This window comes from Cydia pomonella, chromosome 6, assembly GCF_033807575.1.
Source record: "Cydia pomonella isolate Wapato2018A chromosome 6, ilCydPomo1, whole genome shotgun sequence".
Lineage (NCBI taxonomy): Eukaryota > Metazoa > Arthropoda > Insecta > Lepidoptera > Tortricidae > Cydia > Cydia pomonella.
In genome coordinates, this window is record NC_084708.1 from 2,956,795 (window position 1) to 2,981,526 (window position 24,732).

The window sequence follows — 24,732 nt, forward strand, 5'->3', positions numbered from 1 at the left end:
ACTAAATTAGTGGGGACCCGTTTAAGATTTGGTATCGTGTCTTCAAGGCTAGGGTAAATAGGTATCTCATAGGTAAGCGTGCTCCACCGTAGACCGCATCACCACTTACCATCAGGTGAGATCGTGGTCAAACGCCTGCCTATCGTTATATTAAAAAAAATCGTGTTATCATTAGGAAAAAGTGGAAGAAAAAAAATGGACTTGAATATTTTTCTTTATTTCTAGGGGGAGGTCTTCCAAGTCGTCCAATTCTTACAAAGGCTAACATTTTTCTTCTACTTTTTCCTAATCAGAACACGATACCGAATATGCCCTTAAAATAATGCCCACTAGAATTAGACCAAGATAAGTTGGCAGCGATATTAAACGTAATTTTTTTATGAAATTATGACGTTTACTTAACATTCGCACAAGCTGGGCTATCTGCCTGACTGAAGACCGCCTGTTGCTACCTATCTTTACATTGTAAATCTGTTTTTAAATTTGTTTTCTTTGTGGTGCAATAAAGAATATTTACTTACTTATAATAAATGTAAATGTTAAAAAAAAAAAAAACTTTTGCTAATATTTTTATTACACCTTGTATTCCATTAAGTACTAATACCAATGATCTTTTAAATGTTGTCTGAAAATTTTCTTCCAGTAATAAATAAAAATATGGTTTTAACTTGTAGCAGTTAGTCATGATCACTAATCCCTGAGCGGTGTTTTTTATGGTCCGTTAATTTCAAGGATGCATTCTTGAGCTTACAGATATAAATCATTTATTGTACGAAAGTGAGTATTAGAAATGATGTTTATTATGTTATATAAAGTGCGTCACAATCAGCCAGTATTTGGCGTAAAAATCTTGTTTCTAATGCATGTTTATGTTAAAATTAAAATAATTAATAAAATAAAACAATACCAAGTAACTATATTAAGTACCATATTTAATAGGTATAACTATATTTTCATATACAAATAAAAGCTGTGAAATATAATAGTACCACTATTAAAGACGCGTCTAATATTAATAAATAACACAATAATACTACAAAATTAATTATCCTAAACTAAGCTACATTAACATACATTACCAATTTAAAAATAAACTAAATAATTAACAATGTCAAATAATATAATTATACAATCTCAAATAAAATAATTATGGAAAATATGTCAATATGAGTAGGTACTTATTCTTAGGTATCTCGTAATGATCGTCCAATTAAAGTACAAGGCATAAATAAATAAAAAATAGATGTCAGGTACTAAAAAAATATGACTAAGCCTTCAAAACGAAGATGGGTTCGAACCGGTCTTCAGTTTACGTGACTGATACCCTGGACCCTACCTGGAGGCTACCCTCCAATTTACCTATCATTATTTTACCAGCCTCATAATCTACACTTTATTACTCAGATTTTTTCGGATAATTTTCTTTACCGGACTATTTGTTAAGTTAATTAGGATCATCCATCAGCCCGAGGGTCTCTGATGGCCGATTGATTAAGTTTGTTGTCATTTTTTTCAGTGATTGATCCTGTTCAAGATTTGGGGTTTTGGTGAAGGCTTTATTAATTCGTTTTTTGGATAACTAGGAAACATAGAAGTAATCGAACACTACTTACGGTGGTGTTCACAAACATGTTTACATGCTAATATTCCAATAATATATTCACACTGACCTTATTATGAGTGAGTCTTCGACAGTGCCGGATTAAGATATTTTGATGCCCTAAGCATTTCTAGATCTTGGTGCTCCCTCTCCATAGGCTCATCCAGATTACATTGACTACATTGAATCTTGGTAAACTAAGTGACGTTCATGCATCCACATTACTCGCACTCGACTCGTTTGTTCGCATTACTGCTGCAATTAGTACTCGTATTTTCAATCCATTACTTATTTTATCAAGGAAATTGACAGTGCTGCAGCTGTAACGTTGCAACAGTAATGCTGGTGCAGTCGCCATCCCAATGTTACCTTCATCAAAGCATATGTGAACCAAATGACTGAGATTAGGCTAACTATGTGATTAAAACCTGTTTGGTTCACTTCACAAACAAACCCTAGAAGTAACATGACCCCGAGATTTACACTGAATTATACACCTGACCAAAAGTAACCCGAAAGTTACATAAGTACTGAGACCAAGAGGGCCTACCGCAAACCACGTTCGACATGTTTCCTCTATCGCACTTGTAAATTCGTACATAAGTGTGACAGGGAGACAACACTTCGAACGTGGTTCGCGGTTGACCCTCAGTTCTTTCTACCGTGGCGGGCTATCGTGCGAGGCCGAAGGCCGAACTGCAGGATAACTGTGCTTGGAATTGAACCAATGGTGGCAAAAGGCCAAAAACGAATCCAAAGGCCATGCTCTTCATAAGGTTGAAGATCTGGAGTGTCTACTTGGCGCTTCCGAGCAAGACCAAAAGGCGGAGTTGCGAGAGAGCTGGGTTTTGTAACTGTCTGAAAAAGATACCCAGTGTAAGCTAGGACTAAGGCCGAGCTCCACACAGGGTTGGAAAGAGAGCTTTTCTAAGAAGCGCATTCATGTGAGGCCAAAGGTCGAGCTTCAGTAGAGCTCTGGCAAAACCCGATGGCCAAGTGTATTAAAAACAAAGTCGAAAGCCGAGCTCTTCATAAGGCTGAAAGCGCGGTCCCATCGGCGCTTTTACGTATGAGGAAAAAAGGCCGCGCTGCAAAAAAGCAAATTTGGAATTGTCAAAATGTGTGAATGAGGCCGAAGGCTGAGGTCCTCATAAGGTTGGACGTCCGGAGTGTCTGATGGCGGCGCGCTATCAAAAAACCAATGGCGAATTGTAAACAAGGCATAAGGCCCAGCCGCGAGTGACGAAAGCCTGGATTTGGACACATGGGACACAAGTTTATGTGAGGCTTAAGGCCAACTTTTGCATAAAGTAAAAAGCCGAGCATGAATAACCCCTAATGAAATTGAACCAATGTGATCATGGTTCTCCTGCTGCTCGGCATTTGGCCTCGCTCAAAAGGGCAACTTGATTAGAGGTAGTTGCAGCCCATGAAATAAAGCGTTTCGAACCGAAGATTTCCTTTGGCAGGATTGGTCCTTAGGACCCTAGGGTTCATTTCGTTAAGAAGTGGAGCCACCAAGTTTTGTAGTGTACATTTTTTAGACGAGGGGGGGGGGGGGGGGGCTCTCTCAACTTTATCTTGATATCTACATCAGTTAAGCCAGTAGGCTATGTTTGGTATCGTTTTCGTATAAATCAGGAATGCCGAATTCATTTAAGAGTATGGTATCACATTGACACCATTCCGAAGTGGAAACGTAAAATTTACATTATTTTTTAATATTCCCGTTTCAACCGCTGAACCGCTTATTTGAAATTTGGTATAGAGATTGAGTCCCGAGAAAGAGCATAGGATAGTTTTAATCTAAAAAAATATCGCTAAGGGTGTGTAAAGAAGGGTGGAAATTATTGTGGGGAATCAATAACCGCTGCACCTATTTGAATGAAATTTGGTATGATCTACATTTTAGATTTTGTCGAAAATGATACCAAACGTGACTTAGAACCTTAATTAGGTCTTAGGAAAACAAAGATTAATTCTGCTAAAGGAAACCTCTGGTTCAAATAAAACCGTATGCTTTTGGTTTTCGGCCTTCGTGGGGCCCCGAACCTGCACTTTAGCCTTTGATTCCGTCACCAGTTTTTTTGTCATAAAACTTTGACAATTAGTTCGCACGATCGCGGCTCTGCAGCTTGACCGTGTGCAATACGTCGCAAACAAATCTGGTGTGCAAGAGCTCGGGCAGCAAGGGTGACAAATTCCGATCCTTGAAAACCTGTTAAGACTTCGGTGCGAAGCCGAAGGCCGAGTTGCAAGAGAGTCAAATTCAGACACGACATAATTATAAATTGACAAAGTGTAGATCTATTATTAAATTCGACACCCCAAGAAGGCTGAAGAACAAGCTCCACGTAGGTTTGAAGTCAAGTAGTTTTCTAAAACTGAGCCCTATGTTGGGTGTAAGGCCCTTTGGCCCAAAGGCTGGCAGACTTGCAGAATGCTGGAAATCAAACATCAACCACCAACCATTGGGTGAAGTATGAGGAATAAATCAGCATATTGCAAGGCTGATGGAAAGATTTGTCGTGCCCACAGTGCCAAGGATAACTATAGGCATTTGCTATCCTTGCGCCCGGGATCTTTCCATTTGAGTGATGTTTGTGCTTATGACATAAGGCGTTCAAAGGGTAAAAAAAAAGAAAAATTGAATCGACAAAATAATTATATTTAATCATCGAACCTTCGCTCACAAAATTTCGTAAAAATCTGTTGAGAATTGCGACCTGCAGAGAACATCCGGACATACATCATTTTTGCCCAAGCTGAAACGTAGACCTTCGCTAAGGCTCGGTCAAAAGCAAAAATCATCATTATTGACCTTTAAATTTATTACAGACTATTAAAACAGTGTCAGGTAGGGCATCATCGTTTTTTATAGCTACGTAAGCCAATACGATGAACAAAAATGAATACAAAATAACTGACTCCATTTCCGCTTAGTTTCCTTGCTGAAATATAAGATTGCTGGACTAGATATGACCCATATCGAGGAGTTTAAATTCATAGAACTAAGAATCACTGATCTTGATAACGAGTACTGTTCAAAATTCATATAAATGTAAAATTATTCAATTAAATTTGGTTCACTAAGTTGCGATAGCTCTCCAATGTGCTTCCGTCGGATCGCGAAGCGTTGAGAGCGGAAATTTCGCTTAGCACTAACTCTGCAGTTATTACTATTCCGTCAATCAAGAAATACCCGGTCTGGATTAGTTGCTTGACGGAGATATTTTGCTCGTGAGGATTTTACATACTTACTAGCTGTTTTTTCAACTATTAAGATACTGTAAGAAGGGGAGCTCTAGCAGGGAGGATGTGGAAGATAATTAAAACACACTTGTTCGGGCTGTCTTTATATATTTTTATAAGATTATTCGCTACGTACAATACGACCAGACTTAATGGCTGTCTGTTCTAGAATGCCCGCTCGCATACCCGTTCCATCTGACAGCGAGATCTGATTCTCAATTCAAATATGTAACTGCCAGTCACCAAGGCTGTAAAGGTAACCTTTACAATACACACAGATGAAGAAGTGCATACCTATTTTACGAATGAAATTCATTCATAAAGTGGGTATATACTTTTGCAACGCCTCGGCTGCCTCTTGCACTGAGGCGAAAATTAAGGGTTATGAGAGGAGACCAACCTGGTCAACTAATAATCAAGTAATCCAGTGGATCGGAGAAATTACAACCGCTATTGGGTGATTCCCTCACATCACTCATCTCCGTACATCTATGCCTCAAAAGAAAGGCAACCTTAATGATTAAGCGTACACGCTTCGTATCATACGGTAAATAGAACAACGGATTCTAAGTGATTTGTATGTTAGCGCCACCGCCGCCATGTCTGCCGTAGTTCCGCGGCCCGGATACAGGGACGCAATTTCGATCGCTTGCCCAGCAAGAGGGCCTACCGCGAAAGCGAAAATCGAAATTTCGTTATCTGCCTTTCTGTAACTTTTGCATTTTTTTAAATACCACGTCAGTGGTAAACAAGCATACGGCCTACCTGATGGTAAGCAGTCACCGCAACCTATGGACGCCTGCAACACTGTATTCGAGCGATAGATAACGAAATTTTGGGTTTTAATTTTCTAAAGCGTATTAAAGCATAAACAGAGCTGGTTAAGATGCGACCACATCTGTAGAACGCGCTATACAAAGGTACTTGGCTAGATACTTAGTAAGTGCCCGCATATTTTCTTCTTCATAAGTTTTACGCGCGCTGGCGTGTCAAGTAGTTTTATATTCTATATCCTGGTAAAAAAAATATCTTCGGACATTGTTAGTTATACGTGTGGTGCGCGCGAGCAGTGCGCGAATTTAAAGTGCCGTAGTTTCAGAGAACAGAGATTTATTGCTTTTTTTAAATCACAATACGATTGGCAAAAAAAATTATAGATAAAAGTTCATAGATTTTAATCCTGATTTTTTTGGCGAAAGAAATCACGAACTAAAAATTTCTAATTTATGCACAAAAACTTGAAATTTGAAAATTATATATATTTTTGAGGGAACTTGTCGATCACTTTTTGGTTAAAACTTACAACAAATTAAAAATTAAAAAACATGATATCCCGGGGACGAGTACACACATCCGTCTCGCTCACGCTTTCGTTCAGTGAGTGTGACAGAAGAACACGAATCACACCGTAAGTGTGCACTAGCGACGTGGCCCTTTTGTCAGGTATGGACGGACCTTAGTTCTCAAGGACGATTATTTCGATTCCGCTGTGATCCCAATAAGATCTATTTACGATGTTTCTAACGTCAAAGTGACATTGGTTGCTCGAATCGAGCTGCTTCTGTGTGTGTGTGATATCTAAATGAGAACTTATCTAAGCCAGAACTTATCGTATCTTCTTCGAATCGGGCCGTTTAACGCTAGCGACTTGATACATTTGCTAGGTATGGACGGACCTTAGATCAAGGTCACGTATACTGGTTCACGCAAGCGATGAGAATAAACCCGCCCTCTGATTGGCCGGACCGCAGGCGGCCAGAATCCATCATCGGATTATTGACTGGCGGTTTACCTCGACAATTGTCTAGCAACAGCGCCCGAAAATAGTTTTTGCCAAATATTCAATTTCAAAACACGTCTGTGCCATTTTGAATAAAAGTTGTTTTGTTATTTCCAGCGAAATTGATGATGTCTTTTGAAAGAGCCTGTCGACCGCCATATTGGTGATATCGCGTCGTGATTAATTTCTTTGTTTTTGCTCATTAACGTTGTTTAAAGTGTATTATGCAGTAAACTAATGTGGAAGTGTACGGATAAAGAAGAAGAAAATGGTCGCCGGGTTATCCGCGTGTATAGTTGTGTAGCCGCCGTGCAGGTCAGGATCTCGACTCAAATAAAACTTTGATTTATAATAAAGTGAAGTATAATCTTCCAAAAGGTACTGGTTTAGGGCTCTTGCCAAAACGGTTCAGTGTAGAAAAGTGGGTGTTGATAGTATGGAGGATGATGAAAGAGTGGCTTGCAATATGTGATCAGTACAAAAAGGTAGTTTAAATTTATATGCTTCTAATTGGCCGCGATACAGAATATGTGGAGCGCTCCTATTGGTGCTTTTGAAAAGCCTCCGAATACTGGCCGAGCCCGACGGCTGCGTTTAGCTACTGCATTGATTTTATACAATAATAAGTTGCATTCGCAACAGTTGTAATGTTCTCAAGAATGTTCTCCGTTTTGTATGGAGAATGTTCTCGCGCGAGAATATTCCCCTTTGTAAATGGAGAACATTCTCGAGAACACCACAACTATACCCGCGTGTAGCTCTTTATAAAGTCTAGCTTATCGCCTTACAAGAGCCGTATAACTGTACACTGTCTTGAACTAACCGTACAATATTCCTTTGTTTATAAAAACAATACATTTGTGTATAATTACATTTTATCGTCCTTTACTTATAACTTGTAATATTGTAAACGTTAACACAATGTTGACACAGATCTTAATTTCTGAAGTTAAACGCATATTAGTTTACAAACGGAAGACTTTATTCCCTTCTAAGTTTGGAAATGGTGTTATCTTATTTATATATTGAAGTCAGTTTTGACCTTTTTACGCAAAAACTTTTTTAATATTGTTGTCCTGTGTATTTCCGTTTCTAGAAATATTCTCTATTTTATTCCCTAATTTGGTGTCCGAATTATGGGTCTCTTTTTAGCTCTACTTTATTCATGTTTATAGTTTGATCTATTAAACTTTATTAAAACATGTTACATTAAAATAAAATAAAAATAAAATAAAGGATGCGCTTTTATTCCTAAACATTGAAATGCAAAAGTATCTGGTTAAGTTTTCCTTGATGTTCTTTAATGAAAAATTATAACTTTCTAATCTCCCTTTGTAAGATGGAAATATTCTCAACACGTCTCCCGAAATATTCCCAGCCTTATAGTCTGTATCTTTAGGTATTTAACAGAAAATTCTTCAAGTCAATTAATTTAACTCGATGTGCCAAAACTTACAGAAGTTTTACTACGATATATTACTTATTCAAACGTACGTAACAACGAAGCTGCTGTAGTCGTGCTATTTTGTTAATAGAAATACATCGGGATGATTTCATTAATCAATAGTAATTACGTTTTGTAATATTTGCTATTACTTCGCCCTAGTAAATAACCTAAAAAGAGATTGAATATTTAGCCATTTGAGGGTAGATGAAAACATTACACGATTAAATGAAATAGGTTAAAGCCAGAACGATGAAGGAACAGATCCAGGCAGTTTTCTATTTAGCTGGTTAACTGATAAATGTTTCAAGTACCCGAAAATGTATTGTTTCCATTTATTTAACTACCTAAAGATACAGAGTATAGTAACATCACTATAAAACTATTTCCAAGATTACATTCGCACGTGTACACTAAAGTGCAGGCGCTTCGCAATTTCCGCCTCGTTCAACGCCCCGCCCGGAAACAAAACGACGTATGTGCACAGGTCCACTATGAAATCTGCATGAAGATACTACCTTCCTTTAATTATACACCAACTATAACATTGTACACGCAAAAGGGCGTACGTGACTACGAAATTTGTATGGAGATTGGACTTAACATATATTGACGGTTGTTTTGTAGTTTAGCAAAGGTTGATCCTTAATAGGAAAATATTGGCTGTTAAGTTCTTTTAGATTGGGTTGTGTATGGGAAAACACGTGTTAGACTGATGTGTTTACGACTGCAATCACAGGCTGGGTGGAAATGACAATTTATGACGTTAGTTTCACGTTTAATAGAACCCAGTAACTCGAGAAACTTCCTGCTTCGCACAGCTAAACTGTGGAATGAACTGCCGCCTGCGGTTTCCGGACCAATATGAACTTCAAATCTTCAAAAAAGAGCGTATCAACTTAAAAGCCGGTAACGCACTTAGAATATGAGATGTATTGGAAAGAATAACAGGCCAATTTTGACGACCGGTCTGGCCTAGTGGGTAGTGACCCTGCCTGTGAAGCCGATGGTCCTGGGTTCGAATCCCGGTAAGGGCATTTATTTGCGTGATGAGCACAGATATTTGTTCCTGAGTCATGGATGTTTTCTATGTATTTGTATATTATATATATCGTTATCTGAGCACCCACAACACAAGCTTTCTTGGCTTACCGTGGGACTTAGTCAATTTGTGTAAGATGGCTGAGATACACGTCATACTCGTGAACGGGTGCTGTTTGTGGAGACCGGTCTGTTTAAGCTTACACGGGGTACAGGTTATGTTAAAGTATGTAATTTTACTTTTGAGTGACATTAACTTGAGACACTTCATTCGGTTCTTGTCTGTTTTAATTTTTTTGTCTTTTAATTATTTATATAAGAATTCAAGCCTTGGCGACCCTCTACATCTCTAAGGATAATTTAATATCTTTTTTATATTTTATCTCTGACACTTAGAGACTTATACATCTCTAAAGAATTTTAGTATTTTATGGTTTTATTTTTTTATCATAGTTTTTTTTGTGTAATTTGACATTTAGAGATAGTATGCATCTCTAATAAAGTATTTATTATTTCATAGATTCGATATTTGTAATTGTTTTTTTATTTTTTATTTATTGTTTGTAAAAATGGACATGTAAAAGTGCCCCTGTGGCCTATTTGCTGAATAAATGTTTGATATTTGATATTTGATAATGTCCTTTTAATATTTATTTTTTTAATTCGAACGTACACTGACATCAGAATGATATTTGAAACTCGAGTGAAATGAACGATAATTGAACATTGACATCAGTTAAATGTTAAATATCAATCTGATATAAATGCACGTTCGGATTGTAAATGTGTCATTGTGTCATATCAATGTGGTTCAGTGAAAGGGACGGACTGAAAATCAGCGCCGCGCAGTCAATGTGTAATGAAATGGCTGATGCAGCATATGCTAAGCCCGTTCCTTTTGCCGCGCACAAATGGCGCACAATGACAATTTTTTCTAAGTTAATCCATTTGCGTATGGAGAATAACCGGACAAGCACCCGTACATAAGGAGATCCAAACGCGCAAATGGCATTGGATTGGGCATATCCTCAGTAAGCCTGACACCCACCTATCCAAGGCCCTGACCTGGAAGATGCCCGGAAAACGGAAAAATGGTCGCCCTAAATCTACTTGGCGCCGTTCCGTGGAGCAAGAGTTGGGTGTATTGGGGATGGGGTGGGAGGAGGTTACCCAAGCTGCCCAGGACCGGAGTCAGTGGAAGAAAATGGTTCGAGCCCTACACCCCAGCAGGGGGTAACAAGATGAAGGTTTAAAAGCGGGATCGGTTACGGTTTTCTTACAATAAGATACCTATTTTTCAGTTTCATATAAAGAAAACACATTTTATTTTTTTCTGCTTAAAATAAGCCTCATTTTGAAAAAAATTATATAACATTTTTTATTTCTCATATCATTTTCAACCGAAGAGCATTTTTTAAAATAGGATTTTTGGAAAAAAATGCGAATGTCCATTTTTTATTCATTTCGATCCACTGTGCGCAATAAGAGCGCGTCACACATTGTGGCCTTCTTTGTGTATATTATTGCAGGTGACACTGGTGACATTAATCGTTTTTCCTTTCTTGTATGTATTATTGTTTCGTTTTCCAAATAAACATTCCATTCTTAGCTACAAGATCCCTAATTCCAAACACTTTGTAACATAAATAAACGTCATTTACAGACAAATTACTAATAAAGTCACATAATAAACGCCTTACCCTCAAATTACGCCCTCAAACGAAATAAGTTACCGTTAGTCTTTAATTTACTCCATTTATTTATTGTGGGTCTCGTTTAAACAGGCTTACGTGGAATGGGTTTCATCTACGTATGTACAAGTTGGTTTAAGGATGATTCTTGTTACACCGAGGCGTCGCCGCGCTCAGTTCTAGGTATGTATTGGCCACATAGTTTCTTGGTCACCTCTTTGATGGGGTTGAGTGTGGCTGGCCTTCATATTTGGGCATGTTCACGCATTAATTAGTGCATGTTCTGAGTTGATATGATGTGTTATGAGTGACGACGGGTCTGGCCTAGTCAGTAGTGATCCTGCCTATGAAGCCGATGATCTTGGGTTCGAATCCCGGTAAGGGCATCCATTTGTGTGCTGAGCACAGATATTTGTTAGAAGTATTTGTGTACCTATTATATTAAGAGAGGTATGGGCATTGTGAATGTCATCTCGCTTTGTGTGGTAGGGCACAGCCAGTGGATGTCATTCCAGATCTAGAGCAGAGCCCAACTGGGGAAGAACCTCCACCTTACAGAAAACAGCAGCCAAATAACACTAGACCCTACTCATAGTGTTGTGTTCCTGCCGCTGAGTAAGGTTGCCAGGGCTCAACGAGGGGGGGCGGGATTAGGGTTGGCAGCGCGCATGTAACTCCTCTGGAGTTGCAGGCGTACATAGGCTACGGAGACTGCTTACCATCAGGCGGGCCGTATGCTTGTTTGCCACCGACGTAGTATAAAAAAAAAATATCATTGTCTAAGTACATACAATACAAGCCTTCTTGATCTAATGGTAGGGTTTAGTTAATTTGTGTAAGGATGTCCTATATAATAAAGGATAACTCATGGTAGAACAGTCCGGGTCGGGGCCATGGCTTCCGACACTTCATTTTAAATAACGGTTGAACGGTGATCACGTGATGCTTTCTATAGATAACAGAAGTGTCGGATGCCCTGGCCCCGACCTGGACCGTCGGGAATGATCCTTAATATCTATACCCTTGACATTTGCTACTTTCTGCATGTACCTTATGTATGAACTCGCAATAAACAGTAATCAATGTGTTTTTTTTTTTTTTTTTATTACATACACACAACCATCGTTACAGGATATCCTAATTCGACAGTATGGAATTTGACACACAAAATTAAATAATTACATAGGTATATAGTAAATAGATTAAGTATTACAAACTACAGTAACACAATACATATAGCGTGGCCCTTGTGAATTCGCTCAAAGAACAAAGAAACAAATCTAACTCGATCGCTACTCGATTAAGTGTCCGAATTGCGCGCGTAAAGGGGGCCTGGCGAAGGAGTTGCGTTCGAGCGCGCGGCTCGGCCAGCAGGCTCGGCCGCCGCCGCCGCCACACATACCGATCTGGTACGTTCAAACGCACCTCTGCCAGGACTCCAGGGTTGCACAACTTGCCTCCAATGTGAAGACAGTTAACAGACTCCAATGTGAAGACCACCCACAGGTACCCGAATGCTACACTTAATCATAAATATTTACCTATGTACCAGCGGCTAGTACGGTCGCATTTTTGTCGCCTGTCACTATGCCTGTCACGTTCTAACAAGTACGTAAGTAGGAAAGTGACAGGCGATAAAATGCAACCATTTTGTACCGCAGAATGAGTGTACCTAACCGAGGTGTTACGGTGTTAAAGTCATCCTTTACCCTGCATACATTTACCTTGCATATTTTACTACCATATATTTTCCTTCCCATTTATTTAACATTGTAGAAGCACTTCTCCTTTGTTTAAAGAGGGATTTTAGAGTAGCACTTTAAGTTTATGTATGATAGAAAACGGATACCTTTTACCTTTTATCATGACTAACTCTGGCGTACAGCCGAGTTCACAAATATTTTTACAAGCCAACGTTCTAAGAATATAATTTTTAGCACACCAGCTCGTAAAGGATCTCTTTGTTGTTCAAAACCTGATGAGAAAGTTGTATTTTATACATGTGTAGCAAAATAATTTGATGCAATTTTTTTAGTTTGATGTTACCTGGTATAATTGATTTTTAAATGATAAATGTGAATCATATATGTTTAATAACGTTCATTTGGATTTGATCTTGGACTGGGTTCGGTAACTGTTTGTACCTTTGGCACAAGTGGGGATTTAGAACAAACTGTACACCACATAGTATTTGAGTGCCCTCTCACCAAATACAACGGACTTGCTGAAGACAAGTCTATCGCTGCACGGCACTTAACGCATTATACGCGTATTAAAGCGCTCTTATATAACCTTATCGTCTCTATCCTTAGACTAAAGACTCGATCAGTCCCCTGTCACCGCGCTATTACTGCGCTAGTTTACTCGCTATCGGCAGATTATGCTAATCGCCGTGTATGTAAAACCGATTAAAGCCGACGTAAATACCTGCACATAGAAGACTTGATTATAGTAGCGCTTAGGAGACTTCGATATCACCATACAAAACATATTATATGTGACCTTGTCATAAGGACGCCTTGACAGGTTGTTCGTATAAAGATACAAGCAAATCTCGTCCTTATGGCAAGCGACAAAGTGGGGCATATCGAACCGATATTAGAATGATATTGGGATAATATCAAATAGCTTTCATTCGTGCAGGCGTCTCGTTCGCACTAATACTTGTGCGGATAAGTCTGAGTGAAATGAACGCGCGAATGCACTGAAAAAAATAAATAGCCGAACTGGTTTTGTAACTTTACTAAATAACTAAACTACGGTTATAAGAAAATAAACTTTGCATAAAACAAACTTATTTTGTAGTGTATACCCAGTACCTGAACACTGATAGCCAAACACGGTTTTGTAACATATAACACATAGTTCGCAAGTCCCAATTTTTGTGTAAACAGTAACCAAAATTTTGTTACAGTTATGCAAACATTTCTTTCAGTGTGACAGCTAACTGATATGATTAGGTTTAATACCAGTGCAAGTTCAAATTGGCTTGTTTATATCTAAAATAATTAAGTTATTGCAATAAACACTATTCAATGTGTAAATAGGGCCCAACGTGAAGGCCAGCCACACTTGAGCCATAGCCACACTTAAGCCCTCAGCACACAGCGCGTAAACGTAAGAGACGCGTAAGCGTATCGTAATAACGCGCGTAGAACGAGAGCGGTACGAGCACGCACAACTTCAAAAGCGTCGTCGTAGCGTAGCGTATGTGCTTTCTGTCGTCATAACGACAGGCGTAGTGTACTTAGGTCATACTGAAAGTTCCTGGAATCTTTTTTTTTAATACACAACCCCCTGACATAGATATAATTTTCATACAGCATTCCTAAAACACAATTCATCATCGAACATATTGTATCTAAAATAGACAATAACTTATATTTTCAACAAATAAACATTTTCATTGCGTGACCTATAAATGGCTCATTCCAGAAATTACCATAAATTACAGAATTACCCACGTAATACACGCGTAAAAAATAAAACTTCTGACATAATCAAACAATGAAAAAAATCTTCATCTGACGAGAAAGTAAGATCGTAGATACATCTGCCGAAGACATCTGACGCCAGAATTAATGAGATTTCACTTATATAATATTCTATATCTAACTAGAAGTGCATATAAAATTATTTAAAAGTATGTATAAAGTACATATATAAAACATAAATATAGAAGCATCCGGAAATTGTGCAGGCCTACAATTCCCAGAGCTTTGCAAGCTCACGCGAGCTTCATGCGAACATTCGAATGCGAAAGTATACTGTGTTTGTCTGTTACTTCCTTACTTCTTCATGCTACAACCTATTACCCCCTTAATCATAAAACTTTATTAGCCTCTTTTAGTTTTTTTGTAGAATATATTTATGTTTAATAATGGATATATACAGAGATACTATAACTAGCTTAAATCTAAAATAGGCCCTTGAGGCATTGTAGCAAGGATGCTGGTGGCATTTCCTCGTTGTATCGCAATACTGATACGTTGTGCGAGGAAGCCGCCAGCTCTTCAGTCAGTTATGTCAACCACGCTTCACGATTTCTGCAAAAAAACTTGTGCACGCTGGGACCCCATGGACCTAGAGTTTCTTTTAGTTAATTTTTGTTTGATCCCTTTCTTGCAAAACATTATGTATGACCAAATGACAAATTTATTGTCAAAATAAATATTTATGTATGTATTAAATATGTAGTGGTATGTTAATTGTATATTTGACGACCGGTCTGGCCTCGTGGGTAGTGACCCTGCCTATGAAGCCGATGGTCCCGGGTTCAAATCCTGGTAAGGGCATTTATTCGTGTGATGAGCATGGATATTTGTTCCTGAGTCATGGGTGTTTTCTATGTATTTAAGTATTTATCAATATTTATATATTATATATATCGTTGTCTAAGTACCCTCAACACAAGCCTTATTGAGCTTACTGTGGGACTTAGTCAATTTGTGTAATAATGTCCTATAGTATTTATTTATTTATATATTTTAATATTTTTATTTATGTATTCTATATATAGTTTATCAGAATTATAAGTTTTCCAGTTGTTTGCAATAATAGTTTTAATAAATATCTTTTTACTTTTCGGGTACTACCCGAACAGTTTCTTGTATGGAAAGCGCAACAATACTTTCTGTACTCTCTCCAGAAGTAAGACGTACGTTACCTCGTAGGGGCTCCAAACCACAGAGATCGTCTCAAGCTTCCTACTCAGTAAGATATTGAAGAGAGATTTTTTTTCTAATTAGCCTATTTGTGTGTCCCACTGCTGGGCAAAGGCCTCCCCTCTAACGTTCCAATCCTCCCTGTGCTGAGCAAGATCCCGCCAATCCCGCTGAATAAGAGTTAATAATCTGAGCAGTTTTATGATTCTTGAAAAATCCCTGGCATTCCGAATGACAAATCCCAACCTCTTTGAACAATTAAGGGTCACTGCATTCAGGTGCTCATGGAAATTGAGACACAGCATAACAGTTATTCAGGTGTTCAAGGATAACGCCGAGATCGCGGATGGGGCTAACGAAAAATATATTTTGAATAAAAGGGTGTTTTTCTCCAAAACAACCTCAAACAAGCTAATCTAATAATGTAGTCTGAAGGTAGCCAAAAGAACTTGATAGACATGCAAAGGGGAGAAAGTACAGTCGGCAATAAAAGTGAACAAAAAATATTTTTGATGGTAACTTGTGTTTTACTCGGCAAGTGTCGCGAACTACGTAGCTTATGAAGTTTACACGTCGTTGGAATGTAATCTCAGGCAGGTTGATGCTATAAAGTACGTAGGCATAAGCGGCGTAGCAGCGGCGGCGGCTACGCTAAAACATTTTGTGCTTCAATATTGCTTGGTGACGCTAAAAATGGAGGGGTTTTAGTAAACTGGTTTTAATATTTAGGTCATTTATCCTAGCATGGTATATGACAATTAGGTCGAGTACGACCTCTATGTTTCTGCTGCCAGAGTTCGATCTTATATCGTAGTCGAAGGTGTACGAGCAAGGTTTTTTATTGATATATGATATCGCTTTTTGGATGTTCCATATATTTATTGTACTTAACAAAACTTTAATACATAATTATCCAACTATTTTACATGCATATTCAAATCTGTAATAATCAATTTTTTTAACAAAACTTTAAAAAACATTCTTTGTATGTAAGAAATCCGCCACACTGGCTTCGTCAGGTGGTTTTTGTTTGAATATGCCTCATATATTTCAGTCAGTTCTTTGTAATTAAAATGCTACCTCTGTAAGCATAAAAGTAACCTTAATGCTTGCCAAACCCATGTTTGTTTACCATTACCCGGAGAAAAAACTGACCTCATCATTACGCCAGTGAATTCAAGATTTTTTGTTCACAACGCTGACTTTTTGTCCACAACGCCGAGTGCACGAGTGCTCCGCGCCGTCTAACGATGATTGATTGACGCGGTAGCGCTGGCCGAGTGAAATTTTAAAAAATGTCGTGCTCTGCTACATTGTGTTAGCATTGATGCCTTAGACCTATTTTCGTTTTGGTGAGCTTCGAGTAATACGTATAATGTGGAAAATTGTAAACTGTTATTCTATGCTTTAACGTTCATCAATACTAGTGTTGCGTAGATAAATACATATTACGGTGTAATTTACTAGTTTCGGCGGATTAAATCCTAGGATCCTAGGATCTAAATATTTTTATTTTTATTTTAGCCTCATAGTAACAGTATTTTGTTAGTAAAAGGAAATATCTTAGACAATAGATAGATAGAATACTTTTAATTGGCACACCTCAGTAAACAATCCTATCAATTGTGACTGATATCTTTGATATCAATGTTTAACTCGCAATCGTTAGAATAATGGTATAAAGCAATGGTGTTATATCACGGTGTATAATATTAACCGTTGGTATACTTTAGCATTGATAATTGCGTCTCTACATTCAAATTATTCAAGTTTTAAACAAATTTAATAATAACATACGAAAGGTTAAAACTATATAATTTATTTCTGGTGTTAAGTAATTATTATAAACTTTTTGTTACAGTGACAAGTGACGTCGCCGGCGGCGCGCCGATCAACTCACTCCCGGGAGGCGGCGCCGCGCGCCTTGCGCCGTCCTTTGACGCCGCCACGCCGAGAAACGTCACAGCACTAGTGGGCAAGTCGGCGTACCTGAGCTGCCGCGTGCGCAACCTTGGGAATAGAACGGTCAGTCTAGTTCATTTAATTGAAAGGAAAGGAAGCGTACAGTAGATGTTATAAATATTAAACATTGTTGACCCGTAATAGTTACGTTTTACCATAAGGCATATGAAAATGGTTTTTCCATGACATGACAATGCCATGTATGTGAACATCAATTGTGTGCATGGAATGTCTCAATTATTAAGATTCAGATTCAGATTTATTTATTACACAATATACGATTGCATTACAAATTACATTAATGTCAATTTATATGAATCTATATTGTGATCGTCAAAAATAAATTCTAAATAATGACTAACAATAACATCATAATCCAGCTAGCAACAATTATAAAATGGAAATTTTCACCCGAAAAGGATCGTCAAGCCAGGATTTATAGAAAAACAATAATTAAATAAAAACAGTAAGAAAGAAAAACAATGTCAAATATGGAAAAATAAATTAAAGTTATGTCAAAAAATTCGCTTATTTAATATAATGCAGCATTATTTATTATATTAATTGTTAATGGCATAATACTTTTATGCTAAAATAATAATAACTACAGTTAACGTTATAAGTGTAGTTTTTTTAGAGAAGTACAGATAGCTCATAATAATAATAAATAAATAAGATGCCGGCGGCGTTTGTCTTACGCCATCGACAGATTCGGCGTTGTCATGCTGCATATGTTACAACACTAATAGTAGATATAGACCAGTCTGGATATTTTTAGGGATTCTTAATGGAAATAAACCTCCACTATTCATTTGTATATCTGTCAGCAGGCATGTATTAGGTACATTATTCATAGTGACAAGACTTCTCAAGTTGTCCGTCACCAGTAACAAATGCCTGTGCGTCTGTATTTTTGAGTCTCAAGAACACTTAGAGTAGACAGTTGAAAAAAAAAAACGAAAAAAAAGACAAATCAACAGCGATTGACTCGAGTCTCATTTATAGTAAAGTGACTAAGGGACATCGACTTTTATGATCATTGATTAATTTGACATTTTTTTTATAGTTTGTCCGTGTTCAAGAACAAAGTTCGGCAAATTTTGGTAAATTTGTTCCAGTCATATTTTGCATTATTTTGTAACTATTGTTACTTTACTTGCGTGTAGTACGGGTAATTTAATCGCGTAATCTACAATTCTTTGTAATAGTTTTCTTAGTAACGTAGGAAGTTTTAGGCCTATCTTTAGTTCATTTTCGTAAGACAGATTTGTAAAACTGTTTGTTTTCTAAATAAAAAATTGTCCCCACCATACAAGAATAACTAAATATTGATAGTTCCCGTTTCCCGTCTAAAAAAAACCTTTATTCATAAGTCGGATGAAATTCATTTTTATCGTAAGCAATAGCCAAGACGTACCTACAGTTCCCCGCTTCCTTTCGTAACCAGCTGAAGAGGGAAGATCGCAATTATCTCGAACAATTAGACGGCGCCGGCCGCAGCGGAAACGCAACGGCGACGCAGCGTGGGGTAGCCATTATACCTATAAGTCAGGCTTGGGAGGATTTTCGCTTAGATGGGTTTTGTCAGAAGGTATTTTTATAGACATTGGGAAATATTTCTGTTTATTGATATTGATATTGCGTTCCGGAAGTCTTTACAAACTAATTATTTATCCATTAACAACGGAAAAAGAAATGGATAAACACATAATAAAACACTTAAATTTAAAACTTATAATTTAAAGAAAATGTCCCAAGTCGTGATCGTTTGGTAGGGTGCCGATAAGGCTGGCTGCGAAATACAGGGCAACCCGTGTCCGCATTAAGGCACTTTTCTAAGTCCTTATAGAGGCGGCGCGCGAATATGTACAAACAAGCATAATACAATTTACTATTAGTTATAAACCTAGTGGTAAAAAATTCGCCCAGATCGTCGTCAACGGGCATGGTGCCTAGAAAGTTGGCTGTATTTCCTCGCTGTACGGCGATACGATGTGCGTTGTATTTTGGAATATTTGTTGTGCAAGATTACATAACTGCCCAAACGTAACACTCGGTAAACATTGTCCTACCATCTGCTTAAGTCTAAAATTAATTGTGAAAATAAATAGGCTACAAGGACTTTCATAAGTTTTTTAGCGAAAAAAACCTTAAAAGTGAAATCTTAAAATACCCCAAAGTTACTTTATGGAATACTAATTTATTCTGATTGAGTTTAATTTGAAATTCAAAAATAAATTAAAAAGAAGTAAAGTACGTTACGAATGAATGAAATTATTTCGTATTGATGATTAATGACGAAATCGAATTCAATATTCGAAACGATTAAAGCAGAACATACGGAGCGACGCTTTGTAGTGGAACGCGGCGTGTTTTAAGTTTTGTGACGAAGAAAATAACCCAGGCAAATTAACGGTTTCAACGTGGCATGATAAATAATAAGCTGAATATTTTATATGATTCCGATGTCCCGAACTATGAAATGAAAAGCGTTTGTTGTTTTTATGCTTGTTTGCCTCCGTACGCGTGATGGTAAGCAGTCCCGTACGCCTGCAACTCCGGAGGAGTTACATGCGCGTTGCAGACGTTTAGCGTTTTGGACTAGTGTTAATTAAAACTCAAGTCATTTGAATCCTTTAAGACTGGACTCCGTTTTAAAGGCTCTAATCTCTAAGTCGAAACTTATCGAGACCAGTCTTTCGTAGAGAGTGTAAAGGATCATAAATGTAGAAAAGTTTTCTGAAAGGCATTGTTTCCACATGTAATTAATAGGAACGCCTAGTTTCCTTAATGTTCATTTAGACAAAACCCGGGAAAAAATTAGTAAAAATAAAATAAAATAAAATAAAATAAAATAGCCTTTATTTGCGACCCCTTTTTTTCTGTGTTGCATGCTAAACACTTACAAGGAATAACATATAAACTGTATTCAATCATAAAAACAGTTAATAAAATATTATTGTACATGAGATTTTTTATTCATTTTTTATTTCGGGATCCCCTTGTGGGTATAGGCCTCCTCCAGTTTTTGCCATGCCTCTCGATCTTGGGCTAGATAATGCCACCCCATGCCGGCAGTTTTCTTTATGTCATCAGCCCAACGCTTGAGTCCGCTTGGTCCTGTCTGTCACCACTCCCTGGTCCTCTCCATTTCGTCACTCTTTTCGCCCATCTTGAGCTATCGTAACGTGCAATGTGTCCTGCCCATCTCCACTTCATTTTCTTGACATATTGTAATGCATCAATTACTTGGGTTGTTTCCCGAATGTCTTTGTTTCTAATCTTGTCTTTTATCTTGACATTGAGTAGGCTCCTCTCCATTGCTCTCTGACAAACCGAAATCTTTTGGGCATTTTTTTCTGTTAAGCTCCACGTCTGGCAGGCGTATGTCAGTGTTGGTAGGATGCAGTAGTCCATAAGTTTCTTTTTAAGTGGTATGGGCATTTTTGATTTAAACATATGTTTAAGTGACCAGTAGCGTTTCCAGCTTGATGTTATGGGTCTCTCTATTTCTGCTGTGTCTGTATCTAAGAATGATATTAGTTTGCCTAAGTATATGTATTCATTTACATATTCAATGCTCCTTCCTTTTATTTCAATATTCTTTTTCTTGTAGTTAGTCATAAGCTTGGTTTTATCGTAGTTAATTTCCAATCCCACTGATTTGCTATTCTGATTAAGGCACTGAAGCATGTTTGCAAGTTCCTCTGCATTATTGGAAAATAATACGATATCATCAGCGAATCTTAAGTGATTTAAATATTTAGACCCTATTCTAATGCCTTTATTTTTCCACCCAATGTTGTGCAGTATAAGTTCTAAAACTGCAATAAATATTTTTGGTGATAATGGATCTCCTTGGCGGACGCCTCTCCCTATTAGAAAGTATGGCCCTAATTTATCCAGCTTTACTCGGCTTTTACACTTTTTATATATATTAGTTACTAGTTTTATGTATTTTTCCTCTATATTATGATATTCTAAAGCCTTTCTAATTGAATCATGAGAAATAGAGTCAAATGCCTTCTGGTAGTCAACAAATGCCAGGTACAGCGGGGAGTTAAATTCTTTGTACTTCTCAATTAGCTGGCTCAGTACTTGTATGTGGTCCCTTGTGGAGTAACCAGGTCTAAATCCTGCTTTCTCAACTGGTTGTTTTAAAAAATTAGTACGATGTATTTATTTAAGACGCGATTAAACGTCTCGACTAGAACTTCTAACACTCGAAAGATTTTTAAGCGCAGAGTCGCGCAGAAACGAGTTGAGTTCTTTAAATTAAGATTCAATAGACTCGAGTTCCTAACTACTAATGGTAGTTTGAACGCGCAACACGCGTTCCGCGGCATCATCCTTTGCCGTGTGTCACCCTAAATGTAAGTAAACAGATTGTAAAACTCATTTCGATGACGTAAACAAATAGTGAAATATTTCATATAAAATAAATACTCAAAATACGATTGTCGGTAGATCGGAAAAGCTCTGTTTACGACACAGTCTGAAATGATTTGTATTTATATTTTTGTACTGAAAATTATCTTCATGATTAAGCGTTTTACATTTTCCTCCGTAACATTAAAGTGGAATAATTGTTTTGAAAGAAAGTCTTTACGGTGCGTTCACATGTCTCGCTCGTTAGAATGTAAAAAAGCCCTACATAAATGGCTCATACAAAAAAGGTATTACTCTGTAAAATAATTCTTAAATAATGAAACTAATTAAATTAATTAACCACTATATTGACAATATATATAAAAAAGCTAGGTATTTGTTTTATTGACTCCTTAGGTAAACCAATTTAATATAAATATAATGTAACAATACTTTTTAATAACAAAAATGCCTATTTATTTAGCTATCTGTTTGATTCTATATTAATTACGAAACTAAAATTTAACTTATATCTTTTAATTGTGTGCACGTGGATATTCTTGTATATAGGCATGGACTTGATGGACTTTTTTATTATTGTATTAGTGTAATATCATATAAGTAGGCATAATAAAAAAAAATGTATTGTTTGCATGCTGTTTGTGGATAGCTGAATAAGGAGGACAACAACAATTTTTTATTTTTATTTTTTTTGCGCAACTCCGCTCGCCTAAGTCCTAATCTAATTTTATTTATTGGTTAATAATTTAAGTAGTATGTCAACCTCGGCAGTAGTTACATATTTGCGGCGTTTGGGGTTGAAACCCTAGGGCCGTGGGGGCCTAGCGCGCGCCGCCTCTATAAGGAGTTAGCAAAACGCCTCATAGAGGCTTCGGGTGACCAGAGGGCTGGCCTGTACTTCGCCCAGCGGATAAGCATTGCTATCTAGAGGGGCAATGCAGCCAGCCTTCTGGACACCCTGCCAAGCGGTCTCGATCTGGGACAAATTTTTTATTTATAAGTTTTTAATTTAAGTTTTTAATTGTTTTTCCACCCATTTGTGTTTATAATATCTAAAATAACATTTAAGTAGTAACTTAAATACATTCGCGTTTGCGTCATATCCGGTAGTTCAGTAGGTACCCCTAGTGTAAATTTAATCGACATCATAACGTGACGAACGCGTTTGCGTTAAGTCTCATTTTGTATAGGATTTTGAGTTTCCAAAACGTCCCGCTTGGCGCGCTCTTTCTAAATCACATACAAAATGAGACTAAACGCAAACGCGTACGTCACGTTTCGAAATCAAATTTATTTACACTAGGGGTACTGATTGAGGACTCATTTTTGATACTACCTTCACAGGGCGTTTTTAAATACACTAAATTTGCTATGATACGAGACTAGAATTATCTCTGTATATCTAAGAATTTCCGAGGTCTGACATTATAATAGCCTAGCCAGCAAGGGTGAGACCTAGAAGTCAATTCAAACGTTGTGATATCAAAAGGTGCACGAGACGCACTTCATATAATATGAACAGTCATATATTACGAGCAAAATACATGCGTTACTGAGATCGTTTACGAGTAGATGTCACAATGTAAATTTGATTTGACCTCCTCGTGATTTGATTGCTCTTTCGGAGTATACGAAGTAGGGTGGAATGAGGAAACAGTTTTAGGATTCCGTACCAAAAAGGTACAAAAGGAACCCTTCTTATTTATTATGGTAATTCCTGTTTCATCAATCCATTATGTATATTTTCAAAGATTTTCATGCGAAATTTTACCATTATAATTCGACGCATTGAGTTCGAAGTTTTGGAGTACTGGAACAAAACCATCATCATCATCTTCCTCGCGGTGTCCCGGCATTTCGCCACGGCTCATGGGAGCCTGGGGTCCGCTTGGCAACTAATCCTTAGAATTGGCGTGAGCCCTAGTTTTTACGAAAGCGACTGCCATCTGACCTTCCAACCCAGAGGGTAAACTAAGCCTTATTGGGATTAGTCCTGTTTCCTCACAATGTTTTCCTTCACCGAAAAGCGACTGATAAATATCAAATGATATTTCGTACATAAGTTTCGAAAAACTCATTGGTACAGTCAAGTTTGAAAATATCGATACGAAAAATGTGGCAAAAATATGTATACACTACCTTTATATATGGGCAATAATGTCGTGTATACATATATTTTTGGCACTTTTTTCGTATCGATATTTTCAGGCGTGACCGTACGAGCCGGGGTTTGATCCCGCGACCTCCGGATTGCAAGTCGCACGCTCTTACCGCTAGGCCACCAGCTCAGCTCAGCAGCACTGGAACAGAACCGAAAATATAAATTTACTTGTATATTTTTGCACTAGAAAAACTGGGCTATGGCTATGAGAATACCCACACATCCATCGCGGAAATTATATGCACCGTGAAATCGTGAACCATTGTTGTGGGAGATGCTGCTTTGTGAACGCTTTTAAATAGGTTTCTTTTTATTGAATTCGCTGGCGTTATTTTTTATGTTGTGAGCGTGAAATAAGGTTTCGCATTTTAGTTTAAATCTGTTAAAACCTTTGTTTTGAAATATGATTAAAAAGAAGATGATAGGTGGCGGAATAATTATTTACCAATAAAAAATTATATAAGTTTGTAAATTCAGTCTAGCTTCCCCGACTTCTCCACATTCCACGTAATTGTGCAGCGTTGCCCCGCACAAACGTAAAATTTTAAAAGATTTGCACATATAGGATTTTTTCAGTCCCGTGAAAAAGCATGTGAAAAATGTTCAGTAAAATAATCATCGACGTGAGACGTTGAAAAAGTGTATGTAATATATTTTATAATAAATAATAAATAAATATTATAGGACATTATTACATAAATTGACTAAGTCCCACAGTAAGCTCAATAAGGCTTGTGTTGAGGGTACT

The 24,732-nt window shown here is 37.5% G+C and overlaps 1 protein-coding gene across 1 annotated transcript in view; it reads left to right on the plus strand.

Moving 5' to 3' along the window:
* The window catches only part of LOC133518725 (zwei Ig domain protein zig-8-like), a 698,354-nt gene that overhangs the window by 83,190 nt on the left and 590,432 nt on the right, over positions 1 to 24,732 (plus strand). Inside the window, exon 3 of the mRNA XM_061852405.1 lies at positions 17,334 to 17,497. Coding sequence (XP_061708389.1) covers positions 17,334 to 17,497 — 164 coding nt within the window. The remainder of the gene's footprint in view (positions 1 to 17,333; positions 17,498 to 24,732) is intronic.